The sequence below is a fragment of the Caloenas nicobarica genome, chromosome 3 (genome assembly GCF_036013445.1).
Source record: "Caloenas nicobarica isolate bCalNic1 chromosome 3, bCalNic1.hap1, whole genome shotgun sequence".
NCBI lineage: Eukaryota > Metazoa > Chordata > Aves > Columbiformes > Columbidae > Caloenas > Caloenas nicobarica.
Genome location: NC_088247.1, coordinates 27,235,244 through 27,257,062, shown reverse-complemented (window position 1 = coordinate 27,257,062; position 21,819 = coordinate 27,235,244). Strand labels below are relative to the sequence as shown.

The 21,819-nt window shown below is 36.4% G+C and overlaps 1 protein-coding gene across 2 annotated transcripts in view; it reads right to left on the bottom strand.

Moving 5' to 3' along the window:
* Window positions 1-406: 406 nt before the first annotated feature.
* Window positions 407-21,819, bottom strand: part of PRIM2 (DNA primase subunit 2) — a 104,842-nt gene continuing 83,429 nt past the window's right edge. The window contains exons 11-14 of one of the 2 annotated variants that reach the window (XM_065632146.1): window positions 20,066-20,192; window positions 19,155-19,237; window positions 5,303-5,371; window positions 407-963 (exon numbers count right to left, since the gene is read on the bottom strand). In XM_065632146.1, the coding sequence (XP_065488218.1) occupies window positions 736-963; window positions 5,303-5,371; window positions 19,155-19,237; window positions 20,066-20,192 (507 nt within the window). In that variant the 3' untranslated portion in view covers window positions 407-735. Of the gene's footprint in view, window positions 964-2,518; window positions 2,845-5,302; window positions 5,372-19,154; window positions 19,238-20,065; window positions 20,193-21,819 lie in introns of those variants that run through there. The other variant, XM_065632147.1, reaches the window with a different exon arrangement.

Sequence of the window (21,819 nt, the reverse complement as noted above, 5' to 3'; positions counted from 1 at the left end):
ACGTTTGCATGTCAGGAGACTTGGGCTGTTGGGGAATAGGTGGGATCCAGGTGACCCAAAGTTGCATTCAGATGGCTGTTTAGCTGAGCAGGACACGGGAGGCTCCAGCCATGTTCAGACATAGAGAAAATGCTAAAATTGAAAAAGAATATATGCTAATAAGATTTTAGCTTCTTCAAGATGAATAATTTGCTTTTTGGATTACTTTCTTACATACAGGTGTCCAAACTCTATTTTCTATTTCAAGCACCAAAACCAGCTCTCTACATTTAGCACTGAGGTACACAAATTAGGAAGCTGATTTCCCGCAGCTCCTCCTGTAGAAAAGAGACAGACAGACTCCTCCAGAGGGTTTGATCATTTGCAATTTATTTATTAAGAAGAAATATATAAAAGTGACCACAAAATGGGATAAAAATATTTAAACATTTTGAAGGAAACCAAAAAAGTTGAGTCAGACAAAAATCAACTAATAATTGGGAAGGAGCTTTCATTTCCCATCCTTCAACATGCCATATGAAACAGTGTCCTAAAGCAGCAAGAACAAGTACTGGATGCAATTACAGCTTCATTATATTTCTTTTCTTCAGCCTATTAAAAGCACTAAATGACACAGGTCTTCCAGGTAATGAAGTGCATACTCCTTAGTATAGGGACAAATTTGGCTAGAGATGGGAAAAGAATGAAAGAAAACAAAACAAAATAACAAACAAACAAAACCACCAACACAGCTGCTTAGTCTTCAGTGAAGTATGCCTCCAGTCCCTCCAGTTCTGCATCAGTTGTTGTATTTGAAGAGGTGGGAGTAGAATTCGAATTCATGCTTTCCTGACTATTATTTTTTTGTTGAGTGTTTCCTGAATTAATTACTTCCTTCTTCGTTTCTCTACCGCCACTTAATAGCCTTTGACTCTCTGTAAAATACTGATTAGGATGATTCAAAGAAAACCCAATGTCATCAACCTGCACATAAAAGGAAAGGAACAATAAATTAATATATTTATTTCAAAAAGTCATTTTTTTCACATTCAAGAACAAATTAATTAGCAATTTAATAAGTTCCAATTTTGTTGAAGAAAAAGGCATCAGTTTGTAAATACTATCCCAGTAAATATTAGCAACATACAGATTTACTTTCATCACAAAGTTTCCTCCTTCATGTTAGAAATAAACCAACTGCTTTGGCATATTCAAACAATATTTCACATTGTCTTTGCTGTAGTAAAGAAAAAAAATCCCAAGATACATAAAACAATATAAGTAAAATGGCATACCTTTACAGATGTAGGACAATTGAACCTACACCTTAAAACAGCATTTACCTACACGAAAGAGGGACTGAGGTCTGGAGTGCAAATGACAGTCAAGAATACTACTAAAAGTTGGAATAACTGCACAAAATAAGTCCAGATGTTAAGTATCAGCGTGAAACTGTGAATGGAAATGGGTAGCTTCACCTCTTTGCCCATTTTCTTCAGTAGTCACAAATGCAATATCTACAAGACAGAAGCTCAATAGATCAAGCTTGTCTCTGCTCCATCCGTGACAACATTAGCATCCTGAAACGCCACCAGATGCACAGCCAATACCAAAGAACAAAGAGTCCAGTGGAAAAAATACAGAAAACTAGCATAAGGTGCAGCATATTTTTACTGCTCCTTTCCACTTAGCAGGCACATTCTTTCAGCTCCGTAATTATTTGTTAAATGAACATTCAATTAATGCTCATCAAATATTTCAACAGAGTTCATGCAAATACTAAGAATATTTTGAGAAAAATTCTGCTCTTAAATAAGGTTGGAAAAATTCCCAAACCTGCGATACCATAAGCCAAGGAAGACTAAAAGCCATGTACTGGCAATTTTCTGCTTTCACTGTCTTTCCTTTTTCCCAGAGGGAGGGGACCAATTCAAGCATAACAGGCAACTTTGCACATACACAGCGTCTCATGAGGACACATACTGATTTAATATGCCAAAACCCATCAGTTTAGATTTCAGCCACTTGTGAAAAATCATAAAGCAGAGAATCAAGATGCATTTTAAATGGAACCCTGATTCAATGCATTACCACCGCCTAGCTGAGCTCCATCAGAAAATGGCAACACATAGAACAAAAAACTAATTCAGACATGAAGACGACATTAGCAACTACAGTAAGTGACCTTGCTTGAAAAAAATCCAAAAACTAAGTGACAGGCCTAGCACACTAATTTGGAACTCAAAAGGCACAAAGAAAACAAACAAACAAACAACAAAAACAAAAACAAAGCCTGAAGCCACCACTGAATTTCATTTCAGTCTTATCTGGATGAGTTTTATCCAGCCAGCTTTCATCCATGCACCAATTTCCATTATGTGAGCACTAAATTACTTCTTTACACTAAAAAGGCTTAAAAATAAGTGATACAGTGAAAAGCTAGCTTTCCTAGAGGAAGCTTTAAATTAGTTCTATTTTTTTTTACCTTAAAAATCTCAGTTTTCTTCAGACCAATTTAAGGTTCACTTTAACTCTTAATTTTGTTCTAAACTCCTATCTCCCCAACAAATTGGAATCAGGTATAGAAACAGCTCATCAGGCACGTTTTCAGAGGCAATTGACTGGCTAAAAGCTGGCTAAAAGCTATTTACAGGTTAGTTGAAGTTGTAGTATGACTCCATGAATCCTATTTTAATTAAAATAATTCTGCCCATTCATTTTATCACCTTTTTTGGAGAGCCTGAAGAGAGAAAGGAGAACTTTTGTTCATCATTATCATCTTCATTTGTGATATAGTGATACATAAACGATTCAGTTCTGTGTCATTTCCAACAAGGTTCTCTGAACAAAAATATTCTCCTCTGGCTGGAAATACACAAGAAATTTGACCACAAAAATGGAAGTGAAGCATACACAAATTTCTTGGCTTTTTTGTATTAGATTGCTCATGCTAATTTGTATGGGTTTACAATGCTTTTAGGTAATACAGGTCAACACACATCAATTTTAAAAGCTGCATCATTAACTGAGACTTACTACCAGAAATAGATAAACTTGATTTCTCTAACAGCTTTATCCATTTATACCTGTAAACCCATCTGGAATCCACTATGCCCAAAGAAAAATGTATTTTCTGTGCAGTCAAAAATTTAAGCTTCTAACACATACTGATCCACACGAAAAGGTTTGTAACTTCAGACAGAACTGTTCATTCCATCTAGCAGATGATATCAACACAAGACTTTTCTTGGATTCAACACGTTGCACATACTGGTTTTCATAGAAACTTTGTTTTGTATTTCTGCTATAGCAAATATTGTTTTGAAAAACCTGAAGCAATCCTGTTGTAGCTATAGTATCTTTGGGTTTTAACCAAGAACTTTTAAAATGACAGCTGATAATGCTACAGCTGCTATTACAGAAAAAAACATGTGGAACAACCATGGTGCTACAGTAAATGATATCAATTAACCACATCCCTTTTTTTAAAAAAGACAAATTCCAGTGTTCCTGCGATTTGATCACAAAGGACTAAGAAAAATGGGGTTTGCACACGTTTTTAAATAAATTATTCAAAAGTGATTCTTCTGCCCCAGAAGGTTTGCTATGTGTAAGATTTAATTTACTTCTCAAAAACAGACAAAGATTGTAAAATATCAGTACTCAAAAATAAAATCTTTCAAGATAAATATCAATATATAAATAATCACCTGTTACAGCTGTACCTACAACAAGCAACTAATACAGCAATTCATGTAAACAACAGTAACAACATTGGTTCCTGCCACAAGACAGTGCGCTGGACCACACAAAGGATAGTTGCTTTTGTTCTGTGGTTGTGAGATAGTGAAACGAAGTTCAGGAGAGGTGCGGCATTAAAGTTAATAAGCCCAGTTTACACTGAATATGCAGGTTGGTAACAAGTTTAGCAGCTAAATTCTCTAAAAAACCTGCCTTCATAGGCACTGTCTGCAGTTTGAATGAAATGTGCTTTTCTGTGCATTCTGGTTTCTCTCACTGAAGTAACAACTTTGCAGCAGCAAAGCAGACAGATGACTCTCAGGGCAAGCAGCACACACAGCTATTTATGTTTCAAAAAGAATGAAAAAAACCAGTGCTTTTCAGAAATTTGCCACAGAAGAATGGAAAGACAGTTTTCCTAAAACACAACAGACCTTTGGCACTGCACTGATTTATGCTTTGGTGAATGTTGACCTTGAGGTCTGTAGTCATCTCAGGAAAGCATTATTTCTACTGACTTAGCCTTACCTCGGGCATGTATTATCTAAATTTCCAATTATATATAATTTTGTACTTCCTGTTTTATCATTTTCTCAGATTGTAAGACAAAGTGTTCCTCTCTAATTACAGCTGCCAAAACAGCACTGGATACGGAGTTCAGAGTATACCTTTGCTATATATTCACACATATGATTATTTGCTGGAAATCTGGGGAGACAAACACGTCCATTTAAATCAAATGTGAAAACCAGTGAGAAGAAAAAACATAACGGTAAATGTCTCTGGGTAGGTGATCTAATCTTCATCCTGTCTTTAGCAAGGCTACTCCATATTCTGATCTTTAAAAGGGATGTTTTAATTTTTTGACTTGTGGAGAGAACAAAGGTATAAGATGGGCCATGCTCCACTGTTTTTAATTCACAACAAAGAACCAATGCAAAAACTGGTTATTTGAAGAAATCATTAAGAGATGGACTGCAGCCATTTGCTATCTTACAATTTCGTGGAGGATCTTACTTCAATATGTTACAGAAGCTTATGATTAAACAAATGGGAAAGCTCTGAGAATGTTAATTTTGAATTTAAAAGTAACCACACATGATCAAAGACATGAAAAAGTATCAAGTGAAAATTAACAATATTAACTATGTAAGTGCTGGAAGATAAGAGTTTTAGTTAAACTTGTTTGACCCATTTTGGTATTTTGTGATATATCTTAAAAATTTAAACAAGCTTGCATAATGGTTTAAAACCCACAATTTGTTTAAAAATGGGATACTGAAAAACTTAAATGGCTTGAAATAGAGAGAATTCAAGAATATTGACATGTTCAGGAAGAAACCATAACCTTGTATTACACCTTCTAATGTTCAGGGTATTAATTGCATCAATACATAAATGTGGAAAAATACAAAAGATTTGAAGTATATTTTAAATTATTGAAATGAAAACTAACAAGGTAAGACAGCTAATAATGGATGTGAGAACTGCAAATGGTCTCTGGACTTCATGCATGATTTCCAAGGCCTTCCTCAAGACAAAGACAGTGATTAGAGTTTAACAAAAATTAGTAGCTACTCACATCATGTGTCAACTCAAAGTACTTCTGACAGGCCAGCTGGTAATGCATACCCTTCACCAATTCCAGGATCTATACGGAAGGAGAAAAATGTAACAGATTCAGAAGCAGTACATATACATCTTGTTGATACTTGCCATGGCAAGGTATTGCACAACAGGCTTGTATATACTTCACGGAACTTTGCAGGACATGACACCTTCGACACGTGTGTATCCTACTAATAACTGACAACATTTATACATACATTCTTTAAAAATATCCTGGCTACGTTCAAAACACGATAAAACCACAGGAAGATACGCTTGGTCCTTAAAATGTGATTTCAATACTCTTAACTTCAAAAATAAGTTTAATCTATGTATTGGTAATATGATGGTGACAGTTATTGTCAAACTATCATATAGCAACCTCTTCCAGAATTGCAGACATAAATCTGGTAATTCAAGTGGCTGAAGCATAAAGCAATCAAGGACACAATTTGTATTTTTATTTTCCACGTTAACAGTTCATGCAGATGCAGAATAAAATACTACTGTGCTCCTATCAAGAAAATTTAATGCAAATCCTTTGAACAAGTATCTGTAAGAGGGGAATGCTTTTACCTTCAATCAGATTTGTCGTTTTTGAAATGAAGTTATTTCTAGTCAAGCTCAGCAGAATATGTGAGTGAATAGGCTGTTTTGAACACCTTTTAGGAAAATCATGCCATCTCTTGTAAATACAATTTGCTTCCCAATCCTACTTCAGGTAATCTCTTCTGTGCTGCATAAAGTCCCATTCTTATCACCAGAATGCAATGCCGGTGGAAATTTTTTTAAAGTTTCATCACCTCCTCACTCCTTTATATAATCAAAATGTATGCGCTCTGCTTATCAGAGAAAATTGCTGGAATTAAGAGACAGCCTCAGTGGAAGGAAAAATAGTTTTCAGGAAATGTTAATTTCAAGCCCCTTTCCCAAGGCTGACCTTTATGTCAAACACAGCAATACACTCCAGCTTAGGTCCCTGCTGCACTCATTACTGGATGCCGCCTTGTATTTATTGACAGACGTATAAATAAATTACAGTTGCTGAATGGATAAAAAACCAGCAACACATTGCCAGGAAAGTACTTAGTCACGTTGTTTCTCTGTAACAGCCCAAGTGATTACATTGCTATCCCTCTTGCCACCTCCTGTTAAATCTTCTGTAAAAGATCAAGGCCAAGGCCAACTAAGCAATAAAGTCTGAAATCTGGCACTATCTCTGTGTGTGTGTGTGACTATTTTTTTTTTACCTCCTCCTTCCTTTGAAACTGACTGAAAATATTAGCATCATGTTAAGTAGATAAGGATTGAAGAAAAGTAATTTATTCTAAACACTTCGATCATATATTGCCTTATGTTTTACTCTGTCTGTCCCTCACTACAAAATCTATACCATGGAAATGAGCTCTCTCTGTTTTTAGGTAAATGCAAACCAGGCTGTATGCATGTACTTTTTTTAGAAGTATTTTTCATTGAATTTGCAGTAATGATAAGAAGACATATATGTATGTTTGTGAGTTGAAATAAACATTCTAATGTTGCTTAGCATTCGGACTTTTCAAACCTGAATTTTCCAGCTGAAATAAGTCAACTAATTTAATCTAGTTCATAAATACTTTAGGTTTTCTTAAAATTATTCTTCATTTAATCAAGATTACACCTAATATAAGTAAAAAGTTCTCTGAATTCAGGTGTAAATATACTTAAATTCTCAGAACCTTAAGTGAGCAAACAAAAATTTAAGTATGGACAAATTTTGAGTGTAAGCCCCAAAAGTTTAAAAGCATCAAGGTTCTCTTGTAATTTAAGAAACTTTCGAAACAGTTGACCAGTTAAAAGGTTAGTCATTCTGCAGTTTAACTTTGCAATCACAGCAGCTCGATGGGTATTGCCCAGCTGCACTGCAGTTTCACCAAGGAACTGCTGTCCTGCTCCCTCTAGACTCCTTCTCAGAGCAGCTGTTAGATCACCACACAGATTTTGCTGCTGTACTACTAGGAAGATATACATCTTGGAGAACAGCTGTTAGAGGAATCTCCACCAATATTGTCCAGTGAATTCTGGCAACTACGTCTTCACAGCGCTTCTTTTCCCTGACACTGATAGAGTGCTCCACAGAACAGAATGTCGACCAAAACAGACCAGAGACTTCCATCCAGTTAGTTAAATTTATTAATGTATATGATTGCACTGGTAGTCATCATCTTACTCCTGCTCTCCACCACATCACCTTCCCAACTTCGACTGGTTGGCTAATTTCAGTCAAATTTGACAGGTAAAGATGACAAGGCCATACAGTTCCTACCTGTTGATTACAAGTTGTAGTTGGGTAGAAAAGCCAGACCAACACTAGTGGCTTGTTCAGGGAAAAGCAGGTATCATTCAGCTCCTACCCATTCAGAGAGGCAGCCAAACTAGCACATGTAACTTCTAACTGGCCAAGACACAGGGGACCAGATTCACCTTCTGCATATATGATGGGATTGAGGAATAAAAGAGATTAAAGATATCCGAAGAAGAACAGGTTTATTAGATTAACTGGCTTTAATACAGAACAAGATGCTAAGACAAAAAAAAAAAGGTTAAAATTGCAACAGAATAGAGTCCAGCTAGAAAGGAGTCCTCTGTGTGAGAGAAACTAACAATCCCCTATTTAAGCAAAACAGAATTATAATTCATAATAAATATTATCTTTCCTACTAGGTTTGTGCACATAATGAAAGCAAGCTTGCAGCTGGTTTTCACTAGCATTACCCAGAAACAGACCTCCACTCAAAACCACTGTAATTCACAGCAGCAACCTTTTGCCTCTACATATATTAAGACATTTACACTAAATTGCTTTATTTGCGAGGAAAGGTACATACACAGGGACTCTTCTTGTTGGTTCTTCTGTGTCTTTTGTTTTGCTTCCATCTGCAACTTGCTTTTCTGATGCTGTTTTACTGACTACTAATGAGGTGAAGATGATGTTTGGCAGCTGTGTGTGTGCAGCCACCTGCTTTGTAGATCCTCAGCATTCAAAAGCTAAGACACCACATCGCAGGATAGTTTAGGCTCTGCAATTATCCATTGTTATTTTCATTTACTCAAAGTTAGTTTGCTTCATTTTGAAATTTGCAGAATTCACTTATGTTTTCAAAATGAAAATCTTTCTACTATAGATTCAGTGAAGTATGACACATTTCTAACTTTATTTCAAAGGTGACTGAAGATACAATTGGGTGGAACTGCTGGAGCAGATCTGAACACAGTCCAGTTTTCTTCTGGTTTGGACCAGTTTCTGACCACCTCATCAGTAAGCCTTTCTGACTGCTTTTGGATATTCCCTTTGTGTTTTAAAGTGATTTTGGAGGTTTCACATTTATAACACACACATGTAAATTTTCTCAGATTTAAGCTGTTTTCCCACAGGGACTTTTGCCCACAGGCTAGAAAATAATTGTTACAGCTTTGCCAGAGCTCTCGTTCCCTTTATACTCTTTGACTTGTCACCTGTAGTGAGGCGTACTTGACTGCACAGTGTTCAGCATGGCACGTGGTAATATTTAGGGCATACTAACAGATCAATTTCCCCCCTGCAATTTGCCTCACAACTGGCAAACAACAAAAGCTAATTGTCTTCTAGCATACTTCATAAAGGTGTAAAAGAAAGAGGCAGTCATGATCCCAAAGAAGGTATTTTATTAACGTCTCTTAAAAAATACCCGTATTTTCCCTCCATTTTTAATGTGTAGATTTTCTAGACTGAAGTTCTTATTTTATGTATGTCAGTAAGGTAATCATTACAAACTTTAAAAAGTGAATGAATGAAAAGAATATGTCAATATGTGCCCCATATTTGCTGCAGGAACCCCGGGCAGCTTATTAAATGAAGACAGACATTAGTTTCAACTGAGTTAATCATTTTAAGAGGAAATAGGTCTAATGCTAAAATAGTTGGTTTTGTTTGCTTGGTTGCGGGCTATTTTTCGAAGTTTTATACAGTCATCTGCTGAAAGTCAATGGTGCGAACAAAAAACATATTTCATTTCCCTGATTTCACATAGTTTCAAAACAACGCTGTAAAAATATACATTTTATGATTAGAAATTTTTGGTCTATTTTTCAGTGACACATTTTCATTTAACTGACAAATCCTGTATGAGTTTACAGTCACCTATTTTAAGAGACAGTCATGCCTGGTTTTAGATGACATATAACCCACATTCCTCTCTTGTAATGCTGAGTCAAAGCCTGGACCGTTATCAAATATGAAAGCAAGCATCTCAAGTACAATTAAGAAAAGAAAAGTTACAACATAAACGAAGAAGTATTTGATTCATGTACGTTTTAAGTTTCCAATAACTGTTTCAAGAACAATGAGCTGAAATATTTTTATTTCATGTTAGTGCATTTTATCTGTTTTCTCATCCTAGCCTCTGTGTTTATCCCTCTTTTTTGTGTACTTTTTTCTTTCTTTCTTTCCCTTCTAAATAAAAAATTTATAAGTAGTTTAATACACCATGAATTGAAGCTGCTGAAGTATGAAGACACAGCCCCTAATTCTGTCCACCCATTCCTGCCATCTGAAAATGAACCTCTTTCCTCCTTACCTTCTGCAGGTATGCTTATAGTTGGATTATTTTTTAAAAAATTTATTTTACCATGCAGTCATAAGGCCAGCATAAGGAAAGTAATGGGAACTCCCCAGGGCAGAACTGCCTTCCACACCAGCAGGGCCCATTTAGACTAATTAACTGCTCATGGACCTAAAGTCTGAGATTTCACTAATGAATTTAAGTATTTCTAAATTGGACACGCTGAAATGAATGTCATTCATCTCTTTAACAACAGGGGGAAAAAAAATATGCATTTTAACTCTACTTTTTGTATTATTTGTTCTAAAAGGCACATTTGACTGAGCACTGGCACAGGTTGCCCAGAGAGGTTGTGGTGACTTCATCCCTGGTGACAGTCAAACCCCATCTAGACCTGGCCCTGGACACCCAGCTCTAAACGATCCTTCTGGAGCAGGGGAGTTTGACAAGAAAACCTCCAGAGGCACATTCCAACCTCAACCATATTGTGATTCAATGTAAACAGTCTCAATAGCACCTGACCGTACATTTGTATTATATCCTTTTGGTGATTAGAAATACATTTTCTAGTTCAGCCATCTACCTTATGTACTTTCAACTGTGTTCTATGTATAATAAAATCTATGCACATACCCTAAAACTCTTCTGTATTCTTATAGTTTTTATTACCAAGCAGGTTAGCTGTGCTTCTCAACGTGTTTCTGCATCTTTCTTCTTTCTCTCAAGTTTTCTTCTGCCATGCTTTTTGTTTGTTTTACTCTCACAAGCCCATTCATCAGTCACTAGTCAACATTCACATTTTTTTTCCTTACCAATACTTAATTCAGATTTTTGAACAGTCCACTCTTACTTAATCACATACAATCTCTAGCATCATAATCTCACCTGACAATAGCCAGATATAACTTGTCATTTCTAGTACTTGTTTCCACTTAACAATAAAGATTTGGAAAATTAGCCTGGAATACTCACATACACTCACATTTTAAAAATAATTAGTTTTAAGCTACATCATGTTAGGATGTCATGTCATCTTAAGATGTTAAAGCCACATCCTGTTAATACTGTACAGCACTCTACCTGCTGATGGTGTCAGTAATATTAACACCCCAGCACGAATAAACACACATGAAAAAAGTCATCGGGGTTGACAGAAAAGGTGGGAATTTTAATATCAGAAAAGAATGCCTAGTATTGGCTGGTTAATTTTGTGATTGTATTTGTTCAGCTTACATGCAAAAGTAGTCCTAGTGAAATCAATGAGCCTGTTCACGCTTTAAAAATAAACCAGAGTCAAGACAATTAAACAAGGCACACATTGTAGCTGGGAAACCATAGAAATGTAGTGTCAAAATACAGGGTTTGCAGAGTCAGCCAGAGAAAGTATAATCTCAGATAAAATGGGGAAGACATACTCCTAACACACAACTATTACTCTTAAAATAATGGAAAAGCTGAATGCTGTCTCCTATCGATAAATGTTCCCCATCTATAGAACACATGTGGAAACTTTTTCACACAAATCTACACCAGAGTGCCACAAAGATTTATCTTCACTATGATGTTTCCTTGAATAATCACACTTTTGAGATTTACATTGTCCACTTTGAAAGATTCAATGATTTTAAAGCATTTACAGGTTTTGATGTACAATAATAACAGATTTTGCACAATGAACAAGGGGTCTTAGTCTGAATTATGTACAACTTCTGGATTCAAAGTCTAACACTTTAAAAAATTCTCGGCATTAATTGTTCTTGTATTTTTATTTCCATTTTATATATTTTCACAATAAATACTAACTTAATGAAAGATCTCTTATTTAATCACTTAATAAAAGATCTCTTTCTTAAACAGTACTTGCTACTATCTAATCAGAGCTTACAAAAGCACTACCATGAAGATGACTGACATTAGGGCTGAATTCTTTAGCTGTAAGGGAAAATATTTTTACAGCCAGCAATGATCTAAAACTTTTCTAATATTAGATCATCAGAAGGGAGAGTGTGGGTTGTCTTTTTTTTTTTCCCCACTGTGATGGTTTTTTTGTTTTTTTTTTTTCCTGGTTTGGGAGTATTTTGTTTGGTTTTCTGTTTCTTTTTTCATTCATGGAAACATATAGTCATATCAGAGACCTAGGCACAGATTGGCTTACTTATTTCCAACTCTGTGAAGACTCTGCAATCCCCCACAACACTAAAGTTGCTAGAGAACATTGGCCAAAGTTCAAAGGCTCAATCAACAGCTTTAATTTAATCCAATTTGGGGAAAAAAGGAGTTTTTCAAATGAAGAGAACAATTCTACTAGAAAGAACATTCTTTCTTCTGAAGTTATCTACTGCTCACTTACATAAGCATTCTTCCCTAAAGAAAAACTGGTAATTGCAGCAAAAGCAAAAAGGATGAGTCTTAGACACTCTATTTCTCTTGACTGTAGAACCAGAAATTTTTACTACCTTTTTCTTTTATTACTGCAATAGAAGTGAATTGGAAAAAAGGTAATTTCTCCAAGAAAGGTTTCAGAAACAAATAATAGATATTTTGAAATAACTCTAATTCAAAGCCTATCATATCTATTTTTCTATTTGAGATATGTAGGCAACACATTACAGTGCATTTAGTACAGCACCACAACAGATGCATTCATCTTAACATATGCTTTAATCTCTATATTCTTCAAATTGATTAGCTCTCGTCAAACCTAGTTTCATAAAGATTTCACCTGATTAGCAGTATGCTAAAGACAGAAATGAAATGTGATCCAAAATAGACTATAAATTCAAATGCCATACAATCACACATTTGCACATCAGATGCTCAGCTAGCTGTACTACTTTTCCAAGAAGCATTTTTAAAACAAACTAAAAAAGCTACTATCATGAATAAAGAAATAGCCTAACCTAAGGGAAATGTGAAATAAATACAAGTTAAATAATTTAGTTCTTGGAATAAACATCAGGATTAATTCTTTCTGCTTGAGGCTATATAATAACTAGGAAAGACCTGGAAGTCATCTGCTGCATTACCTCAGGAAAATGACTTCAATAGACAAACTCCCAAATGAGACACAGCCTCAGAAAATCTGGACGGGGCTAACAGGCTGGATCTAGATACCTCGCAGCAAGCAGATTCACATCTGCAAATGTTTTGATCACTGTTTTCATTACTGACTGCAATGAAAGCCATCCAGTGCTCAGACTGATTACTGAAGCCATGAGGTCTGGCAGTACTTGCTCTGCACCATCGTCCCAAGGTCCAACTTTCCTTTTTTTCCCCATCTAGCCCATGCACAGAGAATCCTTTGGAAAAGCACCGTGAGGCTGCGGCTTGCTTCCACTGCAGACCAGCCAAATGCTTCATCTGCATGAAAAAACTCCGCGGCTTCCTGGTCTTATGAACCTAAAAGGAAAAGGCACACCCCTTTATCTCAAGAGTATGAAGGACAGCCCTAGAAAGAGAAGACTAAGAACAGCACTGGAAAACCAACCGATTTGGGTAAAACCGCTTGACCCCAGCCCACATTGTGGCTCATGTAAGAGTCATGAGGAACAAGCTCCATAAACAGCAAGGAGCATTTTCATGGGCTTGAAAGGAAGACATACAAGTACCCTAAAACAACAGATTAAACCCCAGTGGAGGACCAATTCATGACTACACAGCTAAATCCAAAATAAATGCTTGGAAAACTATGCATCATTCACATAAAGATGGACAAGTCTGATAAACTAAAATTTTTGACACAGAAGTTCAGTACTTAAGAAGCTGAAGAAAAGCTCCACATTCTTCGAATCCAAGAAATACCCAAAAATAAGCTAAAAACACTGGAAAAAGATTGAAAATAACATTAATAACTGTATTCTGACAGTGCTAGAAAGAAGTACACACTCTTGCTGTTGAAAACACAAAACCAAACCCTTGACCAGAGAAAAATGCAGTTTACCACAGAGAAACAACTGCCATCTACAATGGAAAACAGAGTCTCAAGAACAACTGAAGCATTTGATCAAAGTCCTAAGAATAAATTCCAGGAACAGACAAAGGCCTCAGGTTCTGAATGGACAGACAGGGAAAGCCCTGGAAACGGAACTGAAATAGAGGTGGAACACGAGTATGGAAAGAACCCATAGAAACAGGCAGCATAGACACAAAACACAGCAAGGGAAACACATCCAAACCAATGGGTTGCTGCTTGTAATTTTTTCCTGAAACAACCAAATCCACCTGAAGCAATTGCCAATCAACTTGAAATCAACCAAGACAGTGGCCTGGATTTCACAACGCAAGGACCTCTTGAGATAACCTGTGAAAATTATGGGATAACTAGGAAAAAGAATGACTTAGGTAGTTGCTGATGTACTAGAAATCCAAACCTTCTGATGGTCTAAAAGACTGTGAACTAACTTCATGGAAGATAAACCACCACCTCTCAGGGGTCTGCATTCCCTTGATGAACGCAATATATTCAGGAATAAGCCATGGGTTTTCTGCTGGTAGACAGCACAAACATCATTGAAAAGAAACATATAAAACCTCAAAATAGCCTTGTCCTATGATAACCTCTGGGACTCTTATCAGGAAAAAAAAAAATGTCCTCAAGATTACTTTGTCAGCAAGACCCTGATGACTATTTAAAATGTTGTGAAGAAATGGAAAGCAAAAACTCTAATAGTAACAGTTCCGATCCAGTCAACCTCTGTTTCAGAATGAGAATTTCATCTCAGTCGGGAACAGAAATTGTTGACCTTTCAATGACTTAAAGCGAACTTCTTAGCTTAGGAGAGAAACATGTATTACTGCTCACCTGAAGAAAGAAAAGAAAGAAGAGTGAGGTACTCCTCTCACAAATACCATTTGCCCAGAAGAGTGCCCTGGAGTACCTTGCTCCACAAAAACTACACAACTGTACAGAAGTTCCAACAAGAAGAAAACACTTGGTGAGCACATTAGGAGAACTGTAGGTGTGAGCTCTGAAGATCTCATGACCTTGAGCACAGATATGCTCCTGAGACCCAGCATGAAGAAGTCTTTTAAAAATCTCATTTGTTTTCATGACAACGGCTATGTAATAGATTCACACACTGACAGACAAATGTAGGAAAAATTAAAGGGCAGACACCATCCACCCAAGAGGTCTTCCAGGTATAGATATTGGTACATTCTCAAAAAGAAGCATGCCTTATGCTTATAGCATATAAATAACCTGTAGCCCTGAAAACATTTAGTTTAGGTGAAAAATATATTACTAAAAAAAACCAAAGATTAATCTTCCAAAATTTAAACAACACTATAAGCAAAAACCTACAATATATTTTAAGGATTAATATTATCTCAAAATTGATAGAATTGTTGAACCGAATTTTTAAAAAGTCTACTATTCTGTTGCAACTACTGTCACCTAAAGGTCATATTCCTAGAAAGGCAAAAAAGGAAGCAAGTGCCCATTAGTTAAAAAAAAATAAAGAACAGCTAAGTTGAGATGCTGCTGGGAGACTGGGTTCTCACAGAGGAAATGCCATAGGGAAATCTTCGGAAAAAAATGATAAAAATAAGAGCATTTATGTCTGAAGGTGAAGGATTTCTATGTAGCCAGTTATTGGCTGAGTCAGTTCAGAAAGTCATCTCTTGAAGTCCAGCAAATTACTATACATTATAGTAAAAATCACCTATTAGGAGGGTAGTAACCTTGATATACACCAAGTAAAAAAGCAACACCCCAGGCCACAAGTTATGCTCAGCAGAATGTTTCCTGATGTTAGTCAGACATCCTCTTAAGAAATGAGCAGGAACACCCTATTTTTTTAAAGTCGGTCATGAGGTAGTTCAAGCAGAATTAGGACCTGGATAGCAAGCTTGACCAGATTCTAGAATTAGAAGGTCTCGGCATAGTGATTGAATCCTGGGATCCCACAGTGAAGTATCCTGATATCAAACTGTCTTGGATTTGTTTTGTGCAGCAGGAACATTCTTGCTGAAGGGAAGTGTCAGAGGAAAAGCACAGAATAGCTTTCCCACAACCTGTCCATCCTGGGAACAGAAACATTAGCATTTCTTCTTAGATTCCAAGATGGACGGTTCAATTTTTGAGTGCCCCAGTTATCAAAGGTGACTTCTAAGATACCATTCCACACTGCTTGCAATCCATTAAATAGGTAAGTCTATGTACTCACATAAATGTTTGGTTTCACTGCTCAGTGCATACTTTCACAGATCTTGTAGTATTTTATTTTGCTGATACAGAACTTGGTAGTGATATAACACATGCCATAAGCAGGGAGGTCTGAAACGATGAATTGATTGAGGAACAGAAGGTCCTGGGTGTGACCTTTCAATGGGATTTCCAGAATACTGTAATTTGCACTCAACAGGGAGTGCAAGTCTTGAGCTTTCATTGGAATTCCTTGATGCAGCTCCTTAGCCACAGACAAGCATGCATCACTACTAAGGTAGAATGCAGAAGTCTACTGTTCATGTGATCTGACACCTGTTACCACTGCAGGGGGTCTCCTAACTCCCTCAGTGACACCCATCAAGAAGTAAGCTGGGAAACAATTGAGCAAACAACCATTAGTTCAGGTTACTTTTGCACAGATTTCATATAGAGGCTTGTAAAACATCAAAAACAATTTTCAAACAGTCAAGCATGAACCTGCTAGCTAGCTGCAACTGGTATGGACTGGCTGTAAATTTTGGTAACATTTGGAATAAACAAAAGTGTCTGATCTCCCCATTAATAAAGGAACATGACCCAGAACTCCCAGTTAGGAACTTGACCACAAGTTTTGAAGATTTACTATTTAGATGAAGAAAAATGGGGCCTCAAAGCCCAGAAAGATGAGGGTGAAAATCCTGGGAAGTTGTGGATGATGCTGGAGACCAGAAATGTGGGGAGATGAATGCTGGGGAAAGCCCTGGGATCACAGCCTGTAATGCCCAAGACTGTTAACCACAAGCAGCTGCAAAGCGGGCATTGACATGACTTGTTGCTCTGTCCTCCCAGACCAGCAGTGATTCCCTTGCTGGAAAGGAAAGTTGAGACCTCAGTAAATACCACCAGGGTGGGAACAAGACAGGGACTGTGTGAGACAATCAAGCTGGGGTACAGTTCTAATCCCTTTGATTCTTAAAACAAACAAATAAAAGAACCCTAAATCAAACCAGTATCCAGATCTACTACAGGCTGTCATTTACTGTCTCGCTTGTAACACCCTGACACACATTTGTTGATGATGCAGCTACTTTGTACGCTGACTTTCATTAAGTGGATGTGAGACTTCCACTCTTTGCAGGCAGCTCATAACCCTGGAAAACTGATGTAAAATGCCCGCTCCTTTTAAGTTCACTGCCCTGTGCATGAGGCCACTTGAGTGTCCCCTCAGTCCAGAACAACACATTTCTCTCTACCATAAACCAGGCAGAGAGAACTGAAAAAGCATTTAGGTACATACATTGAACTGGTTTTGATGACACAGAAGGGAATTTTTCACTTTGTGTACAACCTCCTTATCTAGAACATCTAGAGCAAGAGAAGACACTAAAAGTCACATTTGAAGATGGCAAAAGAATTTTGGAAGAAAGCAAGAAGCAAGTGTAAGAGGCCCTGAGCCACAGAAATACATAGCTGAAAGGTTGAGCTCTGAATCATTCATTAAGAACAGGAATCTGTCAGGTTGTAAGGAAGCTCTCATTTGATCTGGAGTTAACAGGAGGTCTAACAGACTCAAAAGGTACAGTTTGAGTGAATGTCAATCCTGAGGTCCAGATACTAGAAAAGCAACTGTATCAGAGGCTTCAAAAGATTGACAAACCATCCATCTCTAATAACCATTCACTGAGCTAAAGGAAAAACAACATTTCTGATACTCAGCAACTGTCACCAGCATCAGAGACGACTCTAAAAAGACATGGCCTGGACTGAAGGATCCTGAACTCTTATCAGTCATGCAAATGTTATTGGACCATGCAAATGTAGCAATGAGGAGTGGTAGCAATAAAATCTGTTTGAAATCTTGGGGACAGATGTGAACCAATCCTTTTTGTCCTCCTCCTACTGAATATATCAAAGACTGTCTGCTGTAAAAGATCAGTTTCTGAAAACCCAGCCACAGCCAACTTCTTGTTTTTCATTATTATTATTATTTTTCAGATAGAGTGTGTTTTGTTTTGGTTTAACACTAGGAGTGGCCACTGCAGAGCTCTGTACCCCAACTGCACTTGCATTGATACCACAGAATTAATGGACAGCACAATGTCCATTTCCAGGCAAAGCAGACACTGATGGAGGAGGTTTTTCCTAGTCACTTTTTAAGACTTCTAGTGAATCCTAATATTATTTTACAAGGGAAAAAAAAAGAACGAAAAAACACACAAAACCTAAAACTCAATTCACATCAAGTAAGGATCTACGTTAAATATGAAGATACTGCCCCACTGTGCAAATTGACTGAAGAAATAACCTTTACTAAAACCAACCCACACATAGCAAAGCAGCTGAACCAGTAAATCCTCACCAATCTTTCCAATGATTAGCAGGATAAAAATCTCAGAGCAGCATCAATTTTTGATGCATATAAAAAGGAAAAAAGCCAAAGGAAAGTATCTCTGCTGCATGTCGGATATATGGAAGACTGCCAAATGTTTATTTATACGAACCAGGAGAAAAGAAGAAAAAAGAAAAAACATTCCTAGAAAAAAAGTCTGGGTTGCAGTCCAGTATACATGTCAAAAAGTTCCAATTTCTGCATTGCCCTTGCTATATAAGATAATTTCACTAGGCATTTCATGTCCTTTTGTTGTTTGGGGGATGTTAACAACACGGATGATTAAGAATGTATGTTTGTTAGAAGTCTTTTTTACAGGAAGCAATTACTTATGTGTACTGACTACACAGTAGAGTCTTCCACAAGTCACTGCAAAAATAAAAATAAATTATCTAAAATATTGTCAGATTCATTTAAACCTTTTTTTATCACAGTGCAGTAAAACAAAGTAAAACAAAATTCTACATTGTATCCACCATAGTAATAAACCAACTCATAATATTAAGCAATAAAAAGTAGATTACGATAATCAACACATCAGTGGGAGCACTGGAGCCAGAAAGCCAGGATTCTGCTTTAAACCTTTTATAAAAAGAGATAATTCACAATACATACTGACAAACTGCATATAGCGTTCCTACACAAATAGAAAGTAAAATTGAAAAGTAGTGCCTTATTAATGAAAGCACCCAAACAACATAGGCCTTACCTGAGTTATTCCACTGGGAGGGATCTTGTATGACTGCAGCTTCTGCTTCAGTAGCTCAGGATCGCTGTGGCGGAATGGGCACCCTGACAGTAAAAAAACAAGGAAGCTCACAAACAAGGCTGTTAGCACAGTAAGACACTCAAGAGACCAGCTAAGCTGTTCCTAATTGTCTAACAGCTTATTAATAAGAAAGTTAATTGCCCATGTGTACAATTGCTTACTTTTTTCTTACTTTTTTTCTTTTTTAATAATTACTCCACTGCATGGTTATCAGGGCACCACAGGCTCAAGAGTTACATAAAATATGACAATGTAAACAGGTGACAATTCTCATTCACTGACAGGAAAAGAGTTTTAGTTCCTTACTAACACCAATAGCGCTAGTACAGTTAATAACTGGAAAAAAGCAGGAAAAGACAAGTAACGAGAGCCAACTGGTCTTTAAACCATAGTCCTTTTAAAAAATATTACTTCAGAAATACCTTAGAAAGTTCCACCCCCTTAAATAAAAGTGGGGCTTTTTGTCCTAGAATTGGCTTTGAGACACAACTGGATGAACGACTCAGTACTAAAACAACAACAGCGAAGCCAATGGAGATTTTCCATGTTTAGTCACACAGAGGCAGGAGGTTTTAAAATACCCTAGCAAACTTCAGATGTTCTGTATGATTGAATTCATATCTCAAAACACCTTTGATTGGTCACTTTTTAAAGTATCTGTACATTTAAAGTCTCCTTGCACTGCACGACATAATGTATATAAAACCAGAAGCTATCAAGTGTGATCTAAAGAGTACAGTGCAAGACCACTGTGGCCTTAAAATTAAATACATAATTCAAGAGACTACAGGAGGGAGTAACTTCTCTTGTCGACAGTTTCCGACTTTTTTTTTTTTTTTTAAGAAACTCACCATGATAATCTCCTTGACTTGGTGGATTGGACATGATAATCTTCATGCAGCTGTATGGGGTATAATCAGTTCTCCTTCCTTCTTTCCCATAGCTGTGGCGAATGCTGTAAGCATATCCTTTGTCAAACTAAATAAAAACAAAAGCATAAATTCTTACATACTGTGCCAGTGATTCTAACTGTTCTGCAATACTGAATAACAAACTAAACCTTACAAACATATTCGAACTGAGAAAAATATTGAGTTGCTTGCTGCTAGCTTTGATTTTTACCTTACACGGACTTGTATGTGCACATAGATGTGTTTTACAGACATTTCACAAGAGAAGTGTGAAACTGCATTGATTTAAGGTCTTTTCACCTGATGCAGTACTCACTATAAAGATGATTTAAAGACCAAAATTTTGAACTCCACAATGTTAGTAAATGCAGAAAACACAGTCATTTTAAATCCTACACAAATGTCCATAAATTGATTGCTTTATCAGGGCAATAGAAATTTTCTTTACTCAGTTTCACATTCTTGTTCTCCCAAAGCATAATGCTTCACCTATGTTTTGTTTCAGCATTGAAGTTGAATTCATTAAATTCTAAAATGGAATACACTTCACTTGTACAAAAGAAGAAGATTTTAGTATATCCCTTTTGTCTACTGACAGACTACCAATCCCTCCAATAAAATGAAATCTTCTAAAGCAATACAGACATAAACAAATATTTATCTTGGTGGATGAGCACAGTGCTATCAATAGATCATTGTAGATAAATCCTGTAGAGAATATACAATGACATGAGTTCATGTTATTTTACATGTGGCAATAGGTGGCATAAAATTTGTAGCAGAATCTGATAATTTAACATCCAAATTCTGTTAAATTGCATTAGCTACTATAAGCGATCAAGGAACATGTGTTCCAATATAGGATAAAATAATGAAGAATCATATTTAGAATTACACATCCTCAGTCTCTTTTCTCCTCAAAAAAGCTATAAAAACACAGAAAAAACCTGTGCTCTTGCTGAATTCAAAATTTTAGCATTAATCTTACGTAAAATTCTGTGTCTGAATTAAACAACCCCCCTAAGAATTTATGGGGTTTTTCCTCAAAAAACACTAAAATAATTTTTGACACTGATATTTTACTAATATAAGAAAATGTAATATACTGAGAAAAGACATTGAAGCGTACAACTGGTAACCCTACATGAACACTCTTCATTTCTACAGGTAAAAGTAGTTCCTTGTTTGGCCTGTGGACTTCCAAACAGTAATTCAGAATATTCATATATCAATTAAATACTTTGAGCTGCTAAAACATATCTAAATTAAAATAGAAAAATGAGTATATTTTTCTTCATATAAGACAAATATTTCTGAAAAATATAAATAATTGAAAATCTATAACATAATACATAAATACATAATAGGTGTGTATAAAGATATACACAACCATTGAGAATAAACTCCTAAATTGCGCCTGATTCTGGAAGGGTGAAAAAAACCTCTCTATTAAGATGCTGGTCACAATCAAGTCAATGTATTAATACTAATATTCAGCATTCCTTCCAAATAAGGCTTAAGACATCCAAAGCTCTGAACAAACACTTACTAATTAATCCTTACTGTGCATTTGCCAAGTTGACTTTTTTTTTTTCCGGTCTTTTAAAATAGAGAGGGAGAAACTAGATAGTGTTGTATTTTCCAGCATAGCCACAAGCAGGATCCAGCACCTGAGAATATTCCTATTGAGTGAA